This window comes from Lampetra planeri, chromosome 63 (assembly GCF_965212315.1).
Source record: "Lampetra planeri chromosome 63, kcLamPlan1.2.h2, whole genome shotgun sequence".
Lineage (NCBI taxonomy): Eukaryota > Metazoa > Chordata > Hyperoartia > Petromyzontiformes > Petromyzontidae > Lampetra > Lampetra planeri.
In genome coordinates, this window is record NC_136169.1 from 563,870 (window position 1) to 583,266 (window position 19,397).

General features: G+C 54.7%; 1 protein-coding gene across 1 annotated transcript in view; it reads left to right on the top strand.

The window, feature by feature from the left end:
• TANGO6 (transport and golgi organization 6 homolog) overlaps positions 1-19,397 on the top strand; it is a 71,400-nt gene that overhangs the window by 25,809 nt on the left and 26,194 nt on the right. Inside the window, 4 exon segments of the mRNA XM_078619511.1 lie at positions 2,956-3,050; positions 9,023-9,141; positions 15,235-15,423; positions 16,105-16,237. Of these exon segments, the coding sequence (XP_078475637.1) occupies positions 2,956-3,050; positions 9,023-9,141; positions 15,235-15,423; positions 16,105-16,237 (536 nt within the window).

The following is a 19,397-nucleotide window of genomic DNA, read 5'->3' on the forward strand; positions in this document are numbered from 1 at the left end:
AGAGATGTAGGTCTTGTTGGAATTCCCTACACCTCTGCTGTAGCAGACGGACAGAAAATATGGCATCTGTACAGGACACAGACACACACACAGACACACACACAGACACACACACACACAGACACACACAGACACACACAGACACACACACACGTGCATGAACTTGGTAAGTAAGCGTGCCGCGTGCTTCGTCGTCAGCGTGACTGTGGAGGGAGGCCGCTGCCCGCGGTTGTAGCGGTCACGGCGTCGAGATTTCCATCGGTGCGAGTTTCTTAAATCCTTCCCACTCCTCGCTAGAAGATGGGGGGCTCTCTAGAGGCTGGGGGGCTCTAGAGGGTGGGGGGCTCTAGAAGGTGGGGGGCCTTCTCGAGCTCCGTCTGCTGGATGCTTCTCTGCCAGCAGTGGCTCGAGCGAGACAGCTGCAGCGCTGCGCCTTCACCGCTCGCTGCCGCCGTGCCGACGCCGCGGCTGCGGCAAAACGAGCCGGCGATTGACGTGTGGCGCGTGACATCGGCGGCGTGGAAATCGCGAGATCTGCGAGGTTGGGGGAGGGGTGGGGGGGCTCTCGCGCGGGGGTCGAGCGTTTGGGGGGGTGGGGGTGCGCGCGCCAAATCGGAGCGGGAAGATTTGCGCGCCCCCCAATCTGCTCCTCGTTGCCGAGCGTCGTGAGCCGCGGGCGAGCGAGCCTCTGATCGTGACCGCCAGCGCTCGGGAGTTTCCGTTCACATGTCACTCACCCCGGCAGAGCAGGCCGGGGTTTCGCGAGGCCACCGCGCGCGCGGTTTTTGTTTACCGCGTCCAAGCGGAGTAACTTGCCGCTCGCAACATTCGTCCAAGGGCAACCGGCGCGCCGCACGGTGCCCCCCGCGGGGTTACGGGCCGCACCTGCCCAGCTGTGCGACGAGTCAACGTCTTCTCGTTCATCTTTCCTCATTCGTGTGGGAACCGGGGGGGAGTCTGCTGCCTTCCTGCCGCCCCTTCTCCACTCACTCCTCTCCACGTCCACCCCACAGTCCGTCATAGCCCTGCTCCCCCCCCCCCAATACTCCTCGTGTCTCCCTCCTCTTTCCCCTCCTCCTCTCCACTGTCTCTCCTCTTCTTTGCCATTTCTCCATTCACGTGGAGGTCTGCTGCCTTTTACTGTTCCTCTTCCTTCACTTTTCTCCTGGGCCATTATCTCCAATTCCACAGTTCTGCTCCCTCCCTTCCTCCCTTTGCAACCACCACAGTCCATTTCATAGACATATAAAGTCGTAGTATATAGTGTACGCTGTACGCTATACACTACACTAAACACTACATTATACACTACACCATACACTACACCGTACACTACACTATACACAACACTCTACACGACACAATACACTACACCACTATACACTACACTATATACTACACAAAACACTACGATACATTACACTGTACACTACTATCCACTGCACTACTATACACTACACTATTATACACTACTGTACACTACACTACTCTGATGTACACTACTTGAGCATATTGGCACTACAAGACAGAGAGGAGAGAGTGGAAACAAATGACGGAATGTGCAGTGGACACTTACTTACTATGGGCTCTCTGCCCACGGATCATGGTGGTGGTGATGATGATGGATGTCCTTGTGCCAGGAAGCTGTCGACTTGCCGGTTCAACCGGGATATGTAGTTCGCAACGCAAGACAGGGCAATGCCATCGTTGCGCGTAGCTAAATGCGGCCGGAATGCGTTTTTCAATCAAGCAAATAAATAATGGCCGCCTGGCATCAGGCAAACGTCAGCCCGTGCATGGAAGTGAAGTTTACCGGTGTATATATATGTTCAACATACATACACCGATGTTGAGATTTCTTTTACGCCGTACGTAACCACACCGTGCTAATCCGAGGTGCGGGGAAAGGACGATAACAGTATACGGGGTGGCCCATGCGTCTGGAATCACGGGGAAGAATAACTAACTCGTGTTGATGTTGCTTCTGCAGGCCCAAGATGTCTCTGAGTAAGGAAGAACGAGTCCAGATAATTCTACTCGTGGGAAATTGTTGGAGTCAGTCGCTGTTGAATTTAACGGACTGCATCCAGACCGTGTGCCAATAACACAGAGCTGTGTTTTTCAACGGTTTTACTTAACTTTCGGTAAAGTCACATAGGTATAAAATACTGCTTTCCCACCTGATGATGGACGCTTGTGTTGCGCCAGAAACGTCGTGATTTATTTACTTTTTTTCCTACGTAACTTTACCGAAAGGACCAAAGAGTATGGATTCCCGCAGTCACGAAAGCTTCAAATCAAGATTTACTTCACTTGTTTCCTGTGATTCCAGATTCGCGGGACACCCTGTGTAGGCTGTCGTTGGGATAAGCGTGAATGTTTTAACACGGATGCTTTTGCGATCAATATTATCCATGGGAGGGTTTTTTTTGGTTCGATCGAAACAGTAGGAGGATTTCTCCCCAACTGTATAGCTGTCGCCTGATGACGCTGGTTGTAATTACCGGCGAAACGTCACGGCTACTCGAATTGTAAGTGCTGCAGCGGGTTTACTTTCCGACAGAAAACCGGTGTGCTGAACCAGTAACGAATTTGCACGTTTTGTTTACGTGGCACAAGCCTTGCTAATTGGCTGTGTCGGTCGGGTGGTGGCGGGTTTAACGACACCAGATTTACATGATCTAACTCAAAATAAAAACCCCATCTAATTATGGAAAGCCATGAACGTTTCGTTATTTTGGTTGCCGGCCTCTGTCCTGGGTGAACAGGCATGAGTGATTATAACAAAAATAATAACAATACTAATAATGCGCAGGACGCGGTTTATCCGCCCGCGTTATTTTTCGAGGGCACACCGAGCGGCCGCCGAATCTCTTGCGAAGGAGGCTCGCCGCAACCACCACCGACGCGTTCCTCCTTTCTCAAGCTGCGCCTTCTCTCCGTGCTCCGTGGCAGATGCCGTCGCGGCCGCGGCCGAGGCCGCGCCTGGCACTGGTGCTGCCCTGGTGGAGGAAGCCGAGCTGAGCCGCTGCGTGGAAGACATCAACAAGGTGACGGGAGGGGTTAGGATGCCAGCGGTCGCGAGTTCAGGTCGCGCATCGGGGTCGTGACCCCTATTCAAGATTTTGTTCATTTGTAACGACGTCCGGTTTAGCCTTTGCAGCGTCGGTGCGTCAGCTCTTCCCGTCAGTCTCGAATAAACTAGTGACGAGTACTCGGCATACCCCATCCCTAATATACTTACTGACTGGTAGAGGCCTACCCCATCCCTCATCAACTAGTGACTAATACTAGACCTACCCCATCCCTAATCAAGGAGTGACCACTACTTCACCCTACCCCATCCAGAATAAAATCTGCTTTATTTACAGACCTATAGACAAATCATCGTTCAGCATTGTACACCTTTGATCGAAGGTTTGCTTTGATTGGCTCTAGAAAATTCTGCCACCCCCATTCCGTCACCTGCCCAGGTTGCCGTAATCGCTCGCGGTCAGTGCGTTGCCGGTGACAACTGCGCTGATTGTTTCCCCGAGTTCAATACGGCCTTCCCTGTATCGAAAATCGAAGGGTTTTTGCCCAAACTCAGGCGATAAAAAAGAAATCCACACGTTGAAAACGCGTAGACGCCGCACGGCGTCATCATCGCCTCCCCGTGACGGCGTTGCATCTCGACGCCAACTCAGGCCGGGCAATGGATAAAGGCGCGGCCCTGCAATTTCCAACTCGCCCCTTCAATCAGAAATATCTCAAAAACAATTATAGATAGAACAATGGTTTTGTATGTGCTGTTTAACGCTCCATCAAACAAAAAGAAACGCAATGTTATATTTTGAACGGTTTCTTAATGGCACCACGCACAAACATGTTTATGTGGCACTTAAAATCGAGATTTGGGGGTTTTAAAATGAAAAATCTCTGTGTGCCAGATTAAGGTCTTTATTTATATAGATCATTTAATATATGTAGAAACCAAGCACGTGGCTTTCATTCAATCCTAGAGCAGTCCACTTGTCCACGGGGTTCGTCCGAGATGAGCTGTCCGCGTCAATTGGCTACTCCGTGACGTCGCGTAGCAGGAGGCGATTCGCTTCTTTTCTCGGACCGTGACCACTTTCTCTGTGCCAGGCCTTGCGGGCCCTCGGGCTCGCGAATGGGAAGGTCGGCGACTTCAAAATCCTCACCTGGGGTTCGACTCGGCCCATCTTTGCTCCCTCCCGAGGCGGATGATATGAACGCACCGCTCTACGGGGAGGTCAATGGCGGTCGTGTCCCGTGGACAGGCTCGCTCCTCCCCGACATGGGAATGTGGAATTTCCACCACTGGCTCGGCAGGGCTTGTAAACGGGGAACGGAGCACCAATCTCTCGTTGCTCACGTGAGAAGGACAATTACTTTGATGTTACCTATTCCCACGTAGTGGCGGGGGGTTACTTCCTCTCTCTGTCTCTCTGCAACAACGATGCATCACTGGCAATGCCATTGCAATGAACATGAATATAGGGATGCCTCTACGTACGAGCATTCGACTTACGGACTTTGAGATATACGAACAAACGTATCCGTATGTCTAGTTGCCTGTTCGGACCGAGAGTTGTAAGTTCAGCCGCCGCACAATAGATGGCGGTGGTGGCATCTACATCTGTAGAGAGTGAAGAACCAGTGGCATCTGCATAACATGAAGAACCAGTGGCATCTACATCTGAAGAACGTGAAGAACCAGTGGCATCTACATCTGAAGAACGTGAAGAACCAGTGGCATCTACATATGCAGAACGTGAAGAACCAGTGGCATCTACATCTGCATAACATGAAGAACCAGTGGCATCTACATCTGCATAACGTGAAGAACCAGTGGCATCTACATCTGAAGAACGTGAAGAACCAGTGGCATCTACATCTGAAGAACGTGAAGAACCAGTGGCATCTACATCTTACAGAACATGAAGAACCAGTGGCATCTACATCTGTAGCACATGAAGAACCAGTGGCATCTACATCTGCAGAACATGAAGAACCAGTGGCATCTACATCTGCAGAACATGAAGAACCAGTGGCATCTACATCTGCAGAACATGAAGAACCAGTGGCATCTACAACTGCAGAACATGAAGAACCAGTGGCATCTACATCTGCAGAACATGAAGAACCAGTGGCATCTACATCTTACAGAACATGAAGAACCAGTGGCATCTACATCTGCAGAACATGAAGAACCAGTGGCATCTACAACTGCAGAACATGAAGAACCAGTGGCATCTACATCTGCAGAACGTGAAGAACCAGTGGCATCTACATCTGCATAACATGAAGAACCAGTGGCATCTACATCTGCATAACATGAAGAACCAGTGGCATCTACATCTGCATAACATGAAGAACCAGTGGCATCTACATCTGCAGAACGTAAAGAACCAGTGGCATCGACATCTGCAGAACACGAAGAACCAATGGGATCTATATTTGCAGAACGTGAAGAACCAGTGGCATCTACATCTGTAGAACATGAAGAACCAGTGGCATCTACATCTGCAGAACGTGAAGAACCAGTGGCATCTACATCTGCATAACATGAAGAACCAGTGGCATCTACATCTGCATAACATGAAGAACCAGTGGAATCTGCATAACATGAAGAACCAGTGGCATCTACATCTGTATAACATGAAGAACCAGTGGCATCTACATATGAAGAATGTGAAGAACCAGTGGCATCTACATCTGAAGAACGTGAAGAACCAGTGGCATCTACATCTTACAGAACATGAATAACCAGTGGCATCTACATCTGTAGAACGTGAAGAACCAGTGGCATCTACATCTGCAAAACGTGAATAACCAGTGGCATCTATATCTGCAAAACGTGAAGAACCAGTCGCATCTACATCTGTAGAGAGTGAAGAACCAGTGGCATCTACATCTGCAAAACGTGAAGAACCAGTGGCATCTAAATCTGTAGAGAGTGAAGAACCAGTGGCATTTACATCTGAAGCACATGAAGAACCAGCGGCATCTACATCTGCAAAACATGAAGAACTAGTGGCATCTGCATCTGTAGAGAGTGAAGAACCAGTGGCATCTACATCTGCAAAACGTGAAGAACCAGTGGCATCTACATCTGTAGAGAGTGAAGAACCAGTGGCATCTACATCTGCAAAACGTGAAGAACCAGTGGCTTTACATCTGTAGAGAGTGAAGAACCAGTGGCATCTACATCTGCAAAACGTGAAGAACCAGTGGCATCTAAATCTGTAGAGAGTGAAGAACCAGTGGCATTTACATCTGAAGCACATGAAGAACCAGCGGCATCTACATCTGCAAAACATGAAGAACTAGTGGCATCTGCATCTGTAGAGAGTGAAGAACCAGTGGCATCTACATCTGCAAAACGTGAAGAACCAGTGGCATCTACATCTGCAGCACATGAAGAACCAGCGGCATCTACATCTACAGGAGATTATACAGCTTTTAAAGCCATGCCCCTTGTTTAGGGCACACGCCGTACAATGCGTTTGGAAAGCGACGGGAATAAATTTGGACTTACGAACAAATCGACTTACGAACAGACATCTGCAACCCGCTAACTCGTTCGTAGGTAGAGGAGTACCTGCACTGTCGTGGTAGTGAGAGGAATGGGAGAGCAGACCGCGGGGACAGCCGATCCCCTCGCCAGATCCCCACTTGTGACTTGTGTCTTACCGCGTGGGTCTTTCAACGCCACAATTTTCAGTCTCACATATTCCTTTTTGCTTGCGAATTGCTGCGACCCCTCCGTCGCGTGTCCGTCAGCTGCCCGCACTTGGCGTTGGCATCTGTTGCGTGGGTGTAACTATCATTTAGTGCAGATGTCCATATATCAGAACATTTCACGTATTTGGCTAGACCTGTGCTTAGAGTCTCCAGCGAGTCTGACATGCAATGTTGTAAATGTAGTTTTTTTAACAAAGACCTTGGTTTGCTTGGATGAATGGTTTTGATTTAAAATAAAGCTATATTTTTTTTTATTTCCTTGTTAAGACCTTGGCTGGTGACAGCTTGCGCGATCGTTTCCACCACCCACCGAATCGAACGCACACGCCGGTTTCGGGCGTTGGAGGAAAATAACGTCGCTCTGTTTTTTGGCCTGCCAGCTCTCGACGGACTCGCAGCCAAAATGTTGATTCAATTTTCTCCGCTCTCGGATTCGTGCGGCGATCGGTAGGGTGGGGGGGGCGGCCGCCCCCTCCTGGAGAGGTCATCAGAGAACATCTTTACGGCCCCGGGGTGGTGACGCGGCGCTGTGCGAATCTGGCAGGCCGCCCCGGTTGATGATGCTGCTGCTGCGGTGGTGGTGGTGGTTGTGGTAGTGGTGCGGTTTACTCGCCGTACGAATGCTGCGGGCGGTCGTAAAAGATCCCGTGACACCGTTCGACACGAGTGCGGGCCGTTCTGTGTGCGCGTGCCGGCGTCGCGGTCCCAAGTCTGCCACCTCGTGGCAAGAAGGGCCTGGGTTTGAGTCCCGATGCGGGCGCCGTTCTTTGGAGTTGTGCGTTGTTTCCCTCCCCTTGTTCGGGATGAGTTTGCTCCAGATTCTGTGGCTTCCTCCCATCATCGAGATAAAGACAAAGATCCCCCAGTATAGCCTTAACAGACTGTAGGAGCAAGTGCTGTTAGCGAGCACCTAGGAAGGCCGGCACGGCACACGAGGGGGTGGGTGGCCGGCACCAGGTACTGATTTGAGGGGAGGCCCAGGAGCGGTTCTGCTAATCGTCACCGGTGTTGGACATGAGCGGGAATCGAACTCGGATCGCCGCCGGGTTCCTAGCGCAGCGCGATAACCGCTACACTGCCGTTCTCTACTAAATCGCCATCACTGAACACACACATACATACAATCTAATGGCTATGAGGCTGCTGCTGCTGCGGTGGTGGTGATGGTAGTGGTGATGCGGTTACTCGCCGTTCGAATGCTGAAAGATCCCGCAACGTCATTCGACACGAGCGCGGGCAGTTTTGTGCGTCGCGTGCCGGCGTCACGGTCCCAAGTCTGCAAACGCTCGCGCCGCCTCGTGGAAAGAAGGACCTGGGTTCGAGTCCTGATGCGGGCGCCTCTCTTTAGCATTGTGCGTTCCCCCTCCCCCCTGTTCTGCATGGGTGAGTTTGCTACAGATTTCTTGGCTTTCCTCGCGTCGCTAAACACACGCACACGCAATGTAACGGGTATTAGACTAACATCCCGATGCCGAAATATGACCTGCAAATTACTCTTAATTGCGATTACACACAGCAACAAGATCGCCCCCAACGGTATATGTTGGCTACACAGGGGATCTTTGTCTTTGTGTGTCCTAGTGTGTGTGTGTGTGTCACTTTGTGTGTCGATGTGTGTATCACTGTGTGTGTGCATGGGGAGGAGCGGCAGTGTAACGGTTAGCGTGCAGCGACCCGAGTTCGATTCCCGCTCACGGCCAACACCAGTGACGATTACCTGAACCGGTCCTGGGCCTCCCCTAGGTCGACTCAGCCTGAAATGAGTACCTGCTGCAGTGTTTAAACATCGCCACTGGGGAGACGAATGCGGCCGGGCGTGGTGTTGGCCACCCACCCCCTCGTGTACCGTGCCGGCCTTCATAGGCGCTCGCGAATAGCACTTGCCACAACAGTTTGTTAAGGCTATATGGGGGATCTTTGTTTTGTGCATGGGGAGCCAGCCGTGCAGTGCGCTACAAACCCGGTGACCCGAATTCGATTTCCGCTCGCAGCCAAACATCAGTGGCCGATATCGAAATCAGTCCTGGGCCTCCCCGAAGTTGACTCGGCCTCAAATGAGCTCCCGGTGTGGTGCGTACAAAAACATCATCGTCGGGCAGACAAAGGTGGCCGGGGCGCGGGTGCCGGCCACCCACCCCGCCGCGCGCCGTGCCGGCCTCCACGGGCGCTGCCAGCCAACGGCGCACGCCCGCAGCGGTGTGTTGAGGCTTCGCGGGGCGGGGGGGGGGGTCGGGGTGTGGGTGTCATCGTGCGCGTGCCTCCCTTGTGGCAGGTGGTCATGGCGTGCGGCTCCGAGCCTCCCCCGGTGGTGGTGCTGAGCGCCCTCGAGTCCGTGCTGCAGCCCCTCTTCTTCCTCTGCTGCTTCGCCAAGCACGGAGTCTCCCACCTGCGGTCAGCTGCAGCTGTTTGTTGTTGTTGTGACGACTGGTACGACTACCGCGGTTCAACCCCGGTTGGCCGGACTGATTCGGCGGGGAGGATGCCCCGGGTCCCGCGTGAAAAGTCTCCGGCCGGCTTAGGGGTCTGCAAACAAAAATATTTAAAAATTTCACCGAATCCACTGTGCGGCGAATACGAGGCGGTGGCGGTCCTGAATGAATATCGGTCACGGAGCAGTTCCATGAAGAGCCGCATTTGGCTACAGGGCAGCAAGGCTACCGGCCCCTGGGCTAGCTGCTAAACTTAATGAAAACGTTTATTTTTTTGCAGTGTACCCTGTAAGCCAAAGGGCACTTCATGTATGTACGGGATTCTGTGTTGTGTACAGTCTAAGAGTACGGGTGGGTTTGGTGCATTTTGCACCACATTACCCCATCACCCTCCCCTCCAACTCCCATCACCCTCCCCTCCAACTCCCATCACCCTCCCCTCCATCCACCATCACCCTCCCCTCCATCCCCCATCACCCTCCCCTCCATCCCCCATCACCCTCCCCTCCAACTCCCATCACCCTCCCCTCCAACTCCCATCACCCTCCCCTCCATCCCCCATCACCCTCCCCTCCAACTCCCATCACCCTCCCCTCCATCCCCCATCACCCTCCCCTCCATCCCCCATCACCCTCCCCTCCATCCCCCATCACCCTCCCCTCCAACTCCCATCACCCTCCCCTCCATCCCCCATCACCCTCCCCTCCAACTCCCATCACCCTCCCCTCCATCCCCCATCACCCTCCCCTCCATCCCCCATCACCCTCCCCTCCAACTCCCATCACCCTCCCCTCCATCCCCCATCACCCTCCCCTCCAACTCCCATCACCCTCCCCTCCATCCCCCATCACCCTCCCCTCCAACTCCCATCACCCTCCCCTCCATCCCCCATCACCCTCCCCTCCATCCCGCATCACCCTCCCCTCCAACTCCCATCACCCTCCCCTCCATCCCCCATCACCCTCCCCTCCATCCCGCATCACCCTCCCCTCCAACTCCCATCACCCTCCCCTCCATCCCCCATCACCCTCCCCTCCATCCCGCATCACCCTCCCCTCCAACTCCCATCACCCTCCCCTCCATCCCCCATCACCCTCCCCTCCATCCCGCATCACCCTCCCCTCCAACTCCCATCACCCTCCCCTCCATCCCCCATCACCCTCCCCTCCATCCCGCATCACCCTCCCCTCCAACTCCCATCACCCTCCCCTCCATCCCCCATCACCCCTCACCTCCACCCCCCAGCACATCCATATCCACAGCCATCCCTCGCCAACCACGGGTTTTCCATATCGCGCTCTTGTGTGCCCACGCGCGGCGCTGCGTGCACCGTTATGCCGACCGCGGCGCTCGGCTCTCGCGCGACCGCGGTCCGCCACGGGGAGAGCGACTCAACGCCGGCGGTGAGGCGGCGTGGGAAGAATTATAATGCCGCAAGCTGCCATCGCGAACATTAAGGGGGTGGGGGGGGGGGGGTCCCGTCGAAGCGGTCAACTCTGAATGCCCAGCTGCGGGGGAGGGACACATTTGAAAGGAGGCGGTCGGTGACTACCAAAGATATTCCCCACAGTCGATAGCATCTCTCCTCCCATCTCTATTGCCAGTTCTGAGGAGGGGGGACAGCCCCTCCTCATCCCTTTAACCAACCCCCCCCCCCCTTTCACCTGACATCGCTATCGTCATCGTCATCGTCACTGTCATCGTTATCTGCACTTTACCATCAATATCAAAGGTAATTCAACGTTTGTTGGTTCACTGTTACCCCTAAAGGTATATTTGTTCGTACATGTTATCCAGGACCGTACATATTTCTCGTGTTTACTGAACGCGTAGGGTGCTGAGTTCGCCTTCGAAGAGAGTGTTAACCACGGCTCCGGAACCTAACCCCCCTTTCTCTCTCTCCAGCGTACGGCAAGTATGTGCAAATCACACATCCAAGTTTAAGTCTGTAAGCCATACGATAGCTTCGGGAGTAGTGCGACTAATACTGCCACCGGAGAGCCTCGATCTGCCATAAGCCTCTAGTCTTGCCAACCACGGTTGTGCCGACCAACGGGATTTTCAGGAACCTAACCCCCTGCGGGTTGGCAAGGGATCGCCGTACATGATCATCAGCAGCAGCAGCACTTCATCATCAAAATCATCAGCGGCGGCGGCGGCGGCAGAAGCGTGGGGTGAAACGTTCCACTCGTGTCTCTGGGGGGGCCTCTAATGAACAACAAAACGTTAAATTGTGACACCCCCCTCCGGATCAAATCGGCCGTTTTCTTTTCAGCATCGTCTCTTTCCGACTCTTTAATTATTTTATTTTCTGGTTGCGCGTGCGCCTCGCAAGCTCGGGGAAGAGACCCGTCCCCCGCAGCGACAGCTGGTGGCGATTAATAGCGCCCGCGCGCTGCACCGCGTGCACCGTGCTTTGATAACCGCTGCTAATTTTCAGCGCCCTTTGAAGTGCTGTAACGGATGCGGTGAGCGCCCCTCTACTGCCCCCACACCCACCACCCCAAAGACAAAGATCCCCCCGTGTAGCCTTAACAGACTCTTGGGGCAAGTCCTGTTAGCAAGCAGCACCTACGACGGCCGGCACGGCGCACCGTGGGGGGGTAGGCGGCCAACACCACGCCCGGCCGCCTTTGTCTCCCCAGTGGTGACATTTACACACCGCGCCAGGGAAGGCCCAGGACCGGCTCCGATAATCGTCGCCGGTGTTGGCCGCAAACGGGAATAGAACCCTGCTCCCCGGGTTCGCAGCGCAGCGTGGCGCTGGCCGCCACCAATACCACAACCCCAGCGACCGTCCCCCGCCCTTCCCCGAGGCTCCCGCCGATCGTTTCCTGCTCTTGGTCATCGCGCCGCCATCTAGTGAGCGCCGACGCAGCCCCGCATTGTTAAAGGGATGATGACGCAAGCCGAGCGTTGGGGGGCGGGGTGGGCGCTCCCGATCCGCGGTTCGCGATGTTCGTCACGACGTCCGACGTTTCGCCCTGCGCGTGCTTGGGCGCGTTGACGAGGAACTGAACGTTCCAGGTGGTCGCAGAACACCGCGCTGCACGGCAAGCGGGGGTGGGGGGGGGATCGGCTCATGACGCAAGGGGAGCCTGCTCTCTGTGTGCGCGTGTGTAGAGTTTGTGTGTTCTCTCTTTCCCGCTGTTCTGCAGGGGTTTCCCCCGGGTTCTCCAGTTTCCTCCCACAGAAGTCGTCTTCTTCTTTCGTACGACTGATGATGCAGATGCAGAGCAATAATTTAAAATGTCACATTCTAAACTATTAATAAACTATTTTTGTTTTACCAGGTAGGCCCACTGAGCCCTTTATAGCTATTTTTCAGAAGCCACCTGATCACAAATGATATCCCAATGAGAAGCAACTTATCACATGGAAATATATTGCAGGCAAATACTCTGAACGTGTGTTGATTCTAAATGTGGAGGGCAAAACCGGAGGACCCGGAGAAAAATCCATGCGACCACGGGGAGAGAGACACGCCGACTCCAAATATACAGCAGCAGGCGTCAAGGTCGGGATTGATCCCACGACCTCCTGTATACCAGGTGAGGTAGTTAACATCTCCTAGCCATCATGATGATGACGAGAGAGAGAGACACGCAGACTCCAAATACACAGTAGGCATCAGGGTCGGGATAGAACCCACGACCTCCTGTATACCAGGCGAGGTAGTTAACATCTCGTAGCCACCGTGGTGATGATGAGAGAGACACGCAGACTCCAAATATACAGCAGGTGTCAGGGTCGGGATCGAACCCACGACATCCTGTATACCAGGCGAGGTAGTTAACATCTAGCCACCGTGGTGATGATGATGAGAGAGAGAGAGACACGCAGACTCCACGTATACAGCAGCAGGCGTCAGGGTTGATATAGAACCCACGACCTCCTGTACACCAGGCGAGGTAGTTAACATTTCCTAGCCACCGTGGTGATGATGAGAGAGACACGCAGACTCCACATACACAGCAGGCGTCAGGGTCGGGATCAAACCCACGACCTCCTGTATACCAGGCGAGGTAGTTAACATCAAGCCAGATAACCGCGTCCGGAGCCGCGGAGTGTATCCCTTTGATGTTTCCTTCGTGTTGGTGGATCGGGCACTGCGTCCTCATACGTTGTGCGGTCTGTTCTGGATGACCAAAATCGCATCAGGTGTCATCCGCATCTACTGCTGTGGTTTGTGCAGTGGACTCGATTTAGGCTAGACCGTGAGCTTCGTAGACGATGGAAGCCGGGGCATCTCCTGTGTTGCGTCTTTCACGGCGCACAGTGTAACTGGTGATCCATAATTTTTTTTAGGTTCGGCCACATGGTGGTAGTATTATGCCAAAAAATCCGCATCATTAACCAACAAACGGGGAGACTGCTTCACAGTTTTGGCGATCGCCTGATGAAGCCGGTTGTAATCGCCAGCGAGAGACGACTTTAACTCAAATCGTAAATGCGTCGTGGGTTTGCGCCCCAACGCATGGCCGGTGGCGCTGAAGTTGCCACTAATTGTCACCCACGAAAAACTTTATGATGAATTATATTGGTCTCAAGACTACGTGTTCTCCCGTTTACACGGGTAATATTATTATTGCTTGTACATGGCCCATGTATGGATCAGATTGTGATCGATGAAGCTGCTGCTGCTGCTCACCAGTGATGGCTCGAGACTTCTCGCGACTGAATTGTATCTATGTTGAACTTCTTTTGCACCGTACGCGGCCAACTTTGCTAATCGGAGGTGCGGGGGAAGGACAACAAACTAAACACGACAACAAGCAGTTCTCAAGAAGTTAAGTTTGTCAATCTCGATAATGAAGTGCATAGCTCCCGTGGCTTCCTAACATCGGGAAGCAAGAGCGTTCCAGACGGCCGCGGAAGCGCATCCGAAAGCGTCGCGCGACGATGCGGTGACCACCGTCTTTGTTCGACGGCCGAGCCAAAAGCCGCCGCCGTCGCCGCCGCTGCTGCTGCGAGGATGACGACCGGAGTTCGCGCGACGATGGTTTGCGCTCCTTGACGACATCGGCCGCGGTATTGCGGCTCGTTTGCGGCAAGCGCCTTTGCGCGTCACGAGTGCGACCTCGTCACGACGCTCTCCGTTCGGCAAACCGGAAGCCGATGCAGCTCTCGGCGAGCGCCGGACGGGCACGGTGCCGGACCTTGCAGCGCCCCGTCGCGGTGACAACGTGCCGCAGAGATTTTGTACAACGCGCGCTGCAGCATCGATGCGCGATGGCAAATTCGTTCCCAGATGGCTCCCCGAGGATGTCCGACGGGCCGCCAACTCGGGGGGCTGTGGGGGGGGCCCAAGCGGGGACTGAACGTGGATTTCTCGCCGTCTCAATTTCCGAGCTTCCGTCTGTTGGCGCGTTGGCTCAGCGCGTCTGCGCGCACCGCTGGGCGTAAGCGCCCTTGTCGGACGTGTGAGCGTCACGTTGGGTGGTGGGGGGCTCACGGCAAAAAAATCGGCGTTGAACCATTCCCGGCCCCCGCAGACCTTTTGCATAGGCTACGGAAACCCACGCCGAAATGTTTAGGTAGCCGGTATCGGCCAAACATCGCAATGTTGGAAAGTAGTAGTTCTTTGCTCTTAAGAAAATTCGCTGTTATGCATTTTCCGTGTTATATATATATATTGTTTCTTCTTCAGATGCTTTGTTCTTGACGAATGTGTCATGTTTTTATCTTTTGCTGCGTGCACTCCACACCCATACTTCACCGTGCGTGTGTGCGTGCGTGTGTGCGTGTGTGTGTCGTGGGGAGCGCTACGAACCCGGCGACCCGAGTTCAGTTCCCGCTCACGGCGAACACCGGTGATGAGTTTCTGAACCAGTCCTGGGCCCCACCTAGGTCGACTCAGCCTCAAATGAGTACCTGGTATTGTGTGTAAACATCGCCACTGGGGAGACAAAGACGGTCGGGCGTGGTGCTGGCCACCCACCCCCTCGTGTGCCGTGCCGGCCTTCATCGGCGCTGCTACTCGTTAACAGCACTTGCCCCAGCAGTCTGTTAAGGCTCCACGGGGTGGGGAATCTTTGTCTTTGTTGTTGGCCAGGTCTCCGTGCCAGGAGACGCTGCTGTGGTTTGTGGAGCACGCCGAGCGGGAGCGGGCGGTGCGTGCCGTGGGCGGGCTGGCGGGGCTGCCCACTCGCCCGCCGATGCTGCCAACGACGCCGCCGACGATGCCGCGCTCGCTGCACTTTGCCCCCGGTGCCCACGGAGGAGCCGTCGCCCGGATCCGCATGTGAGCACACTCAATTAGTTGGCCGATAATGCCACAATTACATAGGGGACCGCAGAGCTTGGGAAATAGTTTGTGCCGGCTTCATGCGTGGTTGCTGCCTTCCCCGCTCGTGTGTGGTTCCTCCTCCTGGCACCTCCGAGTCGTCCCCTCTCTGTCTCTCTGTCTCTCCACGAGAGCGGTGCCGTGCAAGTTCACGTTACTGATTACGCTATGACGCGTTAAACGTGACCGCATCTCACGCGAGCATTGATGCGTTGGCGCTCATCGCCTCTTGAAGCCCTGCTGAGCCAGTGGCGTAAATTTCACATTCCTATGGCAGGGGTGAGTCTGCCCATTAGACAACAACTGTAGACTTGTTGAAAAAGTGGTACTTATTTTATCGATTCCAGATGGATGATGGGCAACCACCAACTGGAAGAATGATGGGCAACTCCCAACCAACCCACCCCCAACCAGAGTGAACCCCCCCCCCCCCAAACCAGGAATTGAACTTTCGATTTGCGAGCCGTTCGCTCTACCCACTGAGCCACCAGGCCTGCATGCTCTGTGGGGCAATGTTTACGCACAGACTCCGGATAGGAGGATTCCTCGCCAATCGACCCGGGATGCGGATGACAAGGCCGTGGGATCAGCGTGGGGTGTGCCCGCAGATTGTCGCTGAGCGGCTGTGTGTGCCCACAGGGCGGACGACGAGGACGAGGCTGCGTGCGGCGCGCTGGAGGAGGAGGCGTGGCGGCTGACGTGCCTCACCGAGCTCCTCGCCGCTGCTCAGCTCTCCGGCTTTGCCGGCGACTTCTTCCTCTCCTGCCTGAAGGTTTGCGGATGAGATATATTTTGCCTGCGCCTGTTGGCGAACGACTTCTCGCGATGGAACGATTTCTCCGCATGATTCATCGGATCATTTAGTCAGATGGCACAACGTGGCCTAACCCGAAAGTCGGTTTTGAGAATTGCGATGCACGATCCAGAAGTGGCGGTTTATTTATTTACACCGAGTTTTCTATTTATTTATTCGGACCGTGGCACCGGCACACAGCAGGCCTGCCCGTTCGAATGACAGTGTCAGGTTGTAACGTGCCGAGCGGTTCTACGCTCACCGATCTCGTCGAGTGAGAGCGAGCGAGCGACTCGAAGAGGCGAGGAGGAACCACAGACGTGCGGGAAGGCAGCGGCCAGATGACAACAACCGCCCAAGCTCTGCGGTCCTCTATATATGAGGGTGTCGTCGGCCAATGAATGAGTGGTTTGCACGCGGGAGGAAACCGGAGCACCCCGGAGGAAATAAATCGCATGCACCCGAAGGTGTGGGGGGGGGGGTGGAAACAACCTCATTCCCACACGGCCGGAGTCCACGTTGTCCGCTGTACCGCCATTCCCCTGGCGAGCGAGGGGTACGGGCGTTTCGCAACATCCACGCGCAATCCACTAACCCTCGCTGGATCGCGGCGCGTAAGCCACCAATGCTCGCCCGCCGGCGAGGCGGACGAAGCGTGGCTTGCTCGTCGTAGTCGTTAAGCCATTAACGGCACCCGGCCGTCGGGCGGGCGGGCGGCCGTGCTCGCTGCTCGCGATACCTGGGCCAGCCGCGAGCACGGAGGTCCCGCTCAAGGCTCCGCGGGCCCAGCGCTCGTGTTATTACCGTATCCACAGCAACTGCGGCCGTGCAGATGAACAGATGTGCGGCGAATAAACGGTCATCTGGGTTCCATTTGTGAATTCGGGTGAGCGGTGGGGGGGGGGGGGCACGGTGTAGGGGGGAGAGATGCACCGCGCTTAGAGCACGTGATTTGCTGCTGCTGCTGCTGCCACGTGACAGTGGGGAGGCACGGATGGCAGCGCAGCGGTAATGCTCGTGCCTCAAAGAGACGAGGCTCTGGGTTCAACTCCCTACTCGGGTGCCTTTGTGCACGGAGTCTGCGTGTGTTTCCCCCCCTCTCTCTATCCTTCCCGTTCCGCGTGTCTTTGTCTTTCTACCGTGGTAATGTGGCGTTCGACCAGGAGACGTGCACAAGTACAAAGTGGCCAGAACCACACCCGGCCGCCTTTGTGACGATGGTGATCTACTGCACCGGTTACTCGTTTGAGGTTGAGTCGACCTAGTGGAGACCAAGGACCGGCTCAGATAATCGTCACCGGTTTTGGCCCTGAGCGGGAATCGAATTCGGGCGGCTGGGTTAGTAGCGCAGCGCGCCAAACAACTGCACAGACACACACCTACACACACACACCCACACACCCACACGCAACACGTGTCTGGCACTGTCACGGTCCCGATCGGCGAATCGTGTGTGACCGTCACGACCACCCCACCCGTTAATTCGCCGGCTTCATTTCGTAGGATTTCATTACGCGTGCGTTGTTTATACTTGCAATCGTGGAACTTGCCTTCCCCCCGCTGCCCCCCCTCCCCCCCCCGGCCGAATAAGAGAGCGATTGTTATTGGGGAACAACAACACGAATTAATTATAAAAGCGCCATGTCGTCTCGAGAGAGCGCGCGTTTATCCGAATTAAAATCTGGCGAGGAATTGAGGAGTACCTGGAAATGAGCGTGCGACGTGGTGGATAATCCCCCCCGTTGTTCTCCCTCGGAGCCACCGTGCACTCTTGTTTACTGGCGTCGGTTTTGCCGCTCCTCTCGGGGCGTTACCCGAGGCTCCGCGATTAATAACAATCTTAATAATAACAACAGCGTTCTTTATTTACCAGGGCAAGTGTCAACCGAGTCCCAAGGCCCATTCAACGCTTTCCAGCTAAGCTTGAGAGCATTAGCACATTAGCTGTGTCCGCTGCGTGCGTGCTTGCGTGCGTGTGTGTCCGTAGCGCTGGGTCACGACTCAGTGGGGAGCGGTAACGCAGCAGTTATCGCGCTGTGCTACAGCAGCTATCGCACTGCGCCACGAACTCGGCGACCCAGGTTCGATTCCCGCTCACGGCCAACACCCAGTGAGGGTTATCTGAACTGGTCCTGGGCCTCCCCTAGGTCGACTCAGCATCAAATGATGAGTATCTTGGTGCGATGTGTGAACATCGCCACTTGGGAGACAAAGACGGCCGTGCGTGGTGCTGGCCACCCGCCCCGTTGTGTCCCGTTGCGGCCTTTCTAGGTGTTCGTTAACAGCACTTGGCTCAACAGTGTTACAGGCTACACGGGGGTATCTTTGTCTTTGTAGCACTGGGTCACGATAACTCTTGTGAAGATGATATCGATGACTCGCTCGTGCGAGGGTTTGCGTGCCTGTCCCAGGGACGTGGCCGACAGTAAATGTATTTGGGTGCCCGTCACTCCGGAACAGCGTTGGACGACCGTGCTTACTATTACCAGAGAGCATGTTTTGTTATTATGTTCACCACACGTACTGCGTGTGGTCAATGCAGCAACTTGAGTCCTTGCCAGAGGTTTCTATTTGGTGTTTGAACATCTTAATGCAATTCCTGTTTTGTCACCAGAAAAGGGGTAAAAAAAAAACCCTATTCCTAATTTTATTTCACGCAACTGCGATCGTTTGACGGCTGTCATCCTTCAACTCGGAGTGAGGCTGAGGTCTCTGTGGGGTCAGCCACGGTGAGAACCCACGAGCAGACCGACGGCAACGGTTAACGTTGACGCCGCTCCGCCCCGATGCGGAGGCCCGTGGCAAACAAAAAACCGGAGTGAAGTCAAAAGGGATTTGATCCATTACTTTCATTGTTTTTATTTCTCCCCGAAAAGATGATGATCTTCTGCTCAAACGCACGTCGAGGAATGAATTTGCGTCCCATCATCGTCGCCTGATCGCAGTCTCCACAGAGGCAGTGGTGGAAAGTCCACATTCCTATGACAGCGAGGGGGTGGGAGGATGGGGGGGGGAGTCTATCCAATGAACAACCTCCGCTGTTAATCTCCCGGTACCCAATTTATCGACCCCCCGAAAAGGATGATGGCCTCGGCCAACTCACCCAACCAGGATTTGACCTTTCGATTGCGAAGCCCGC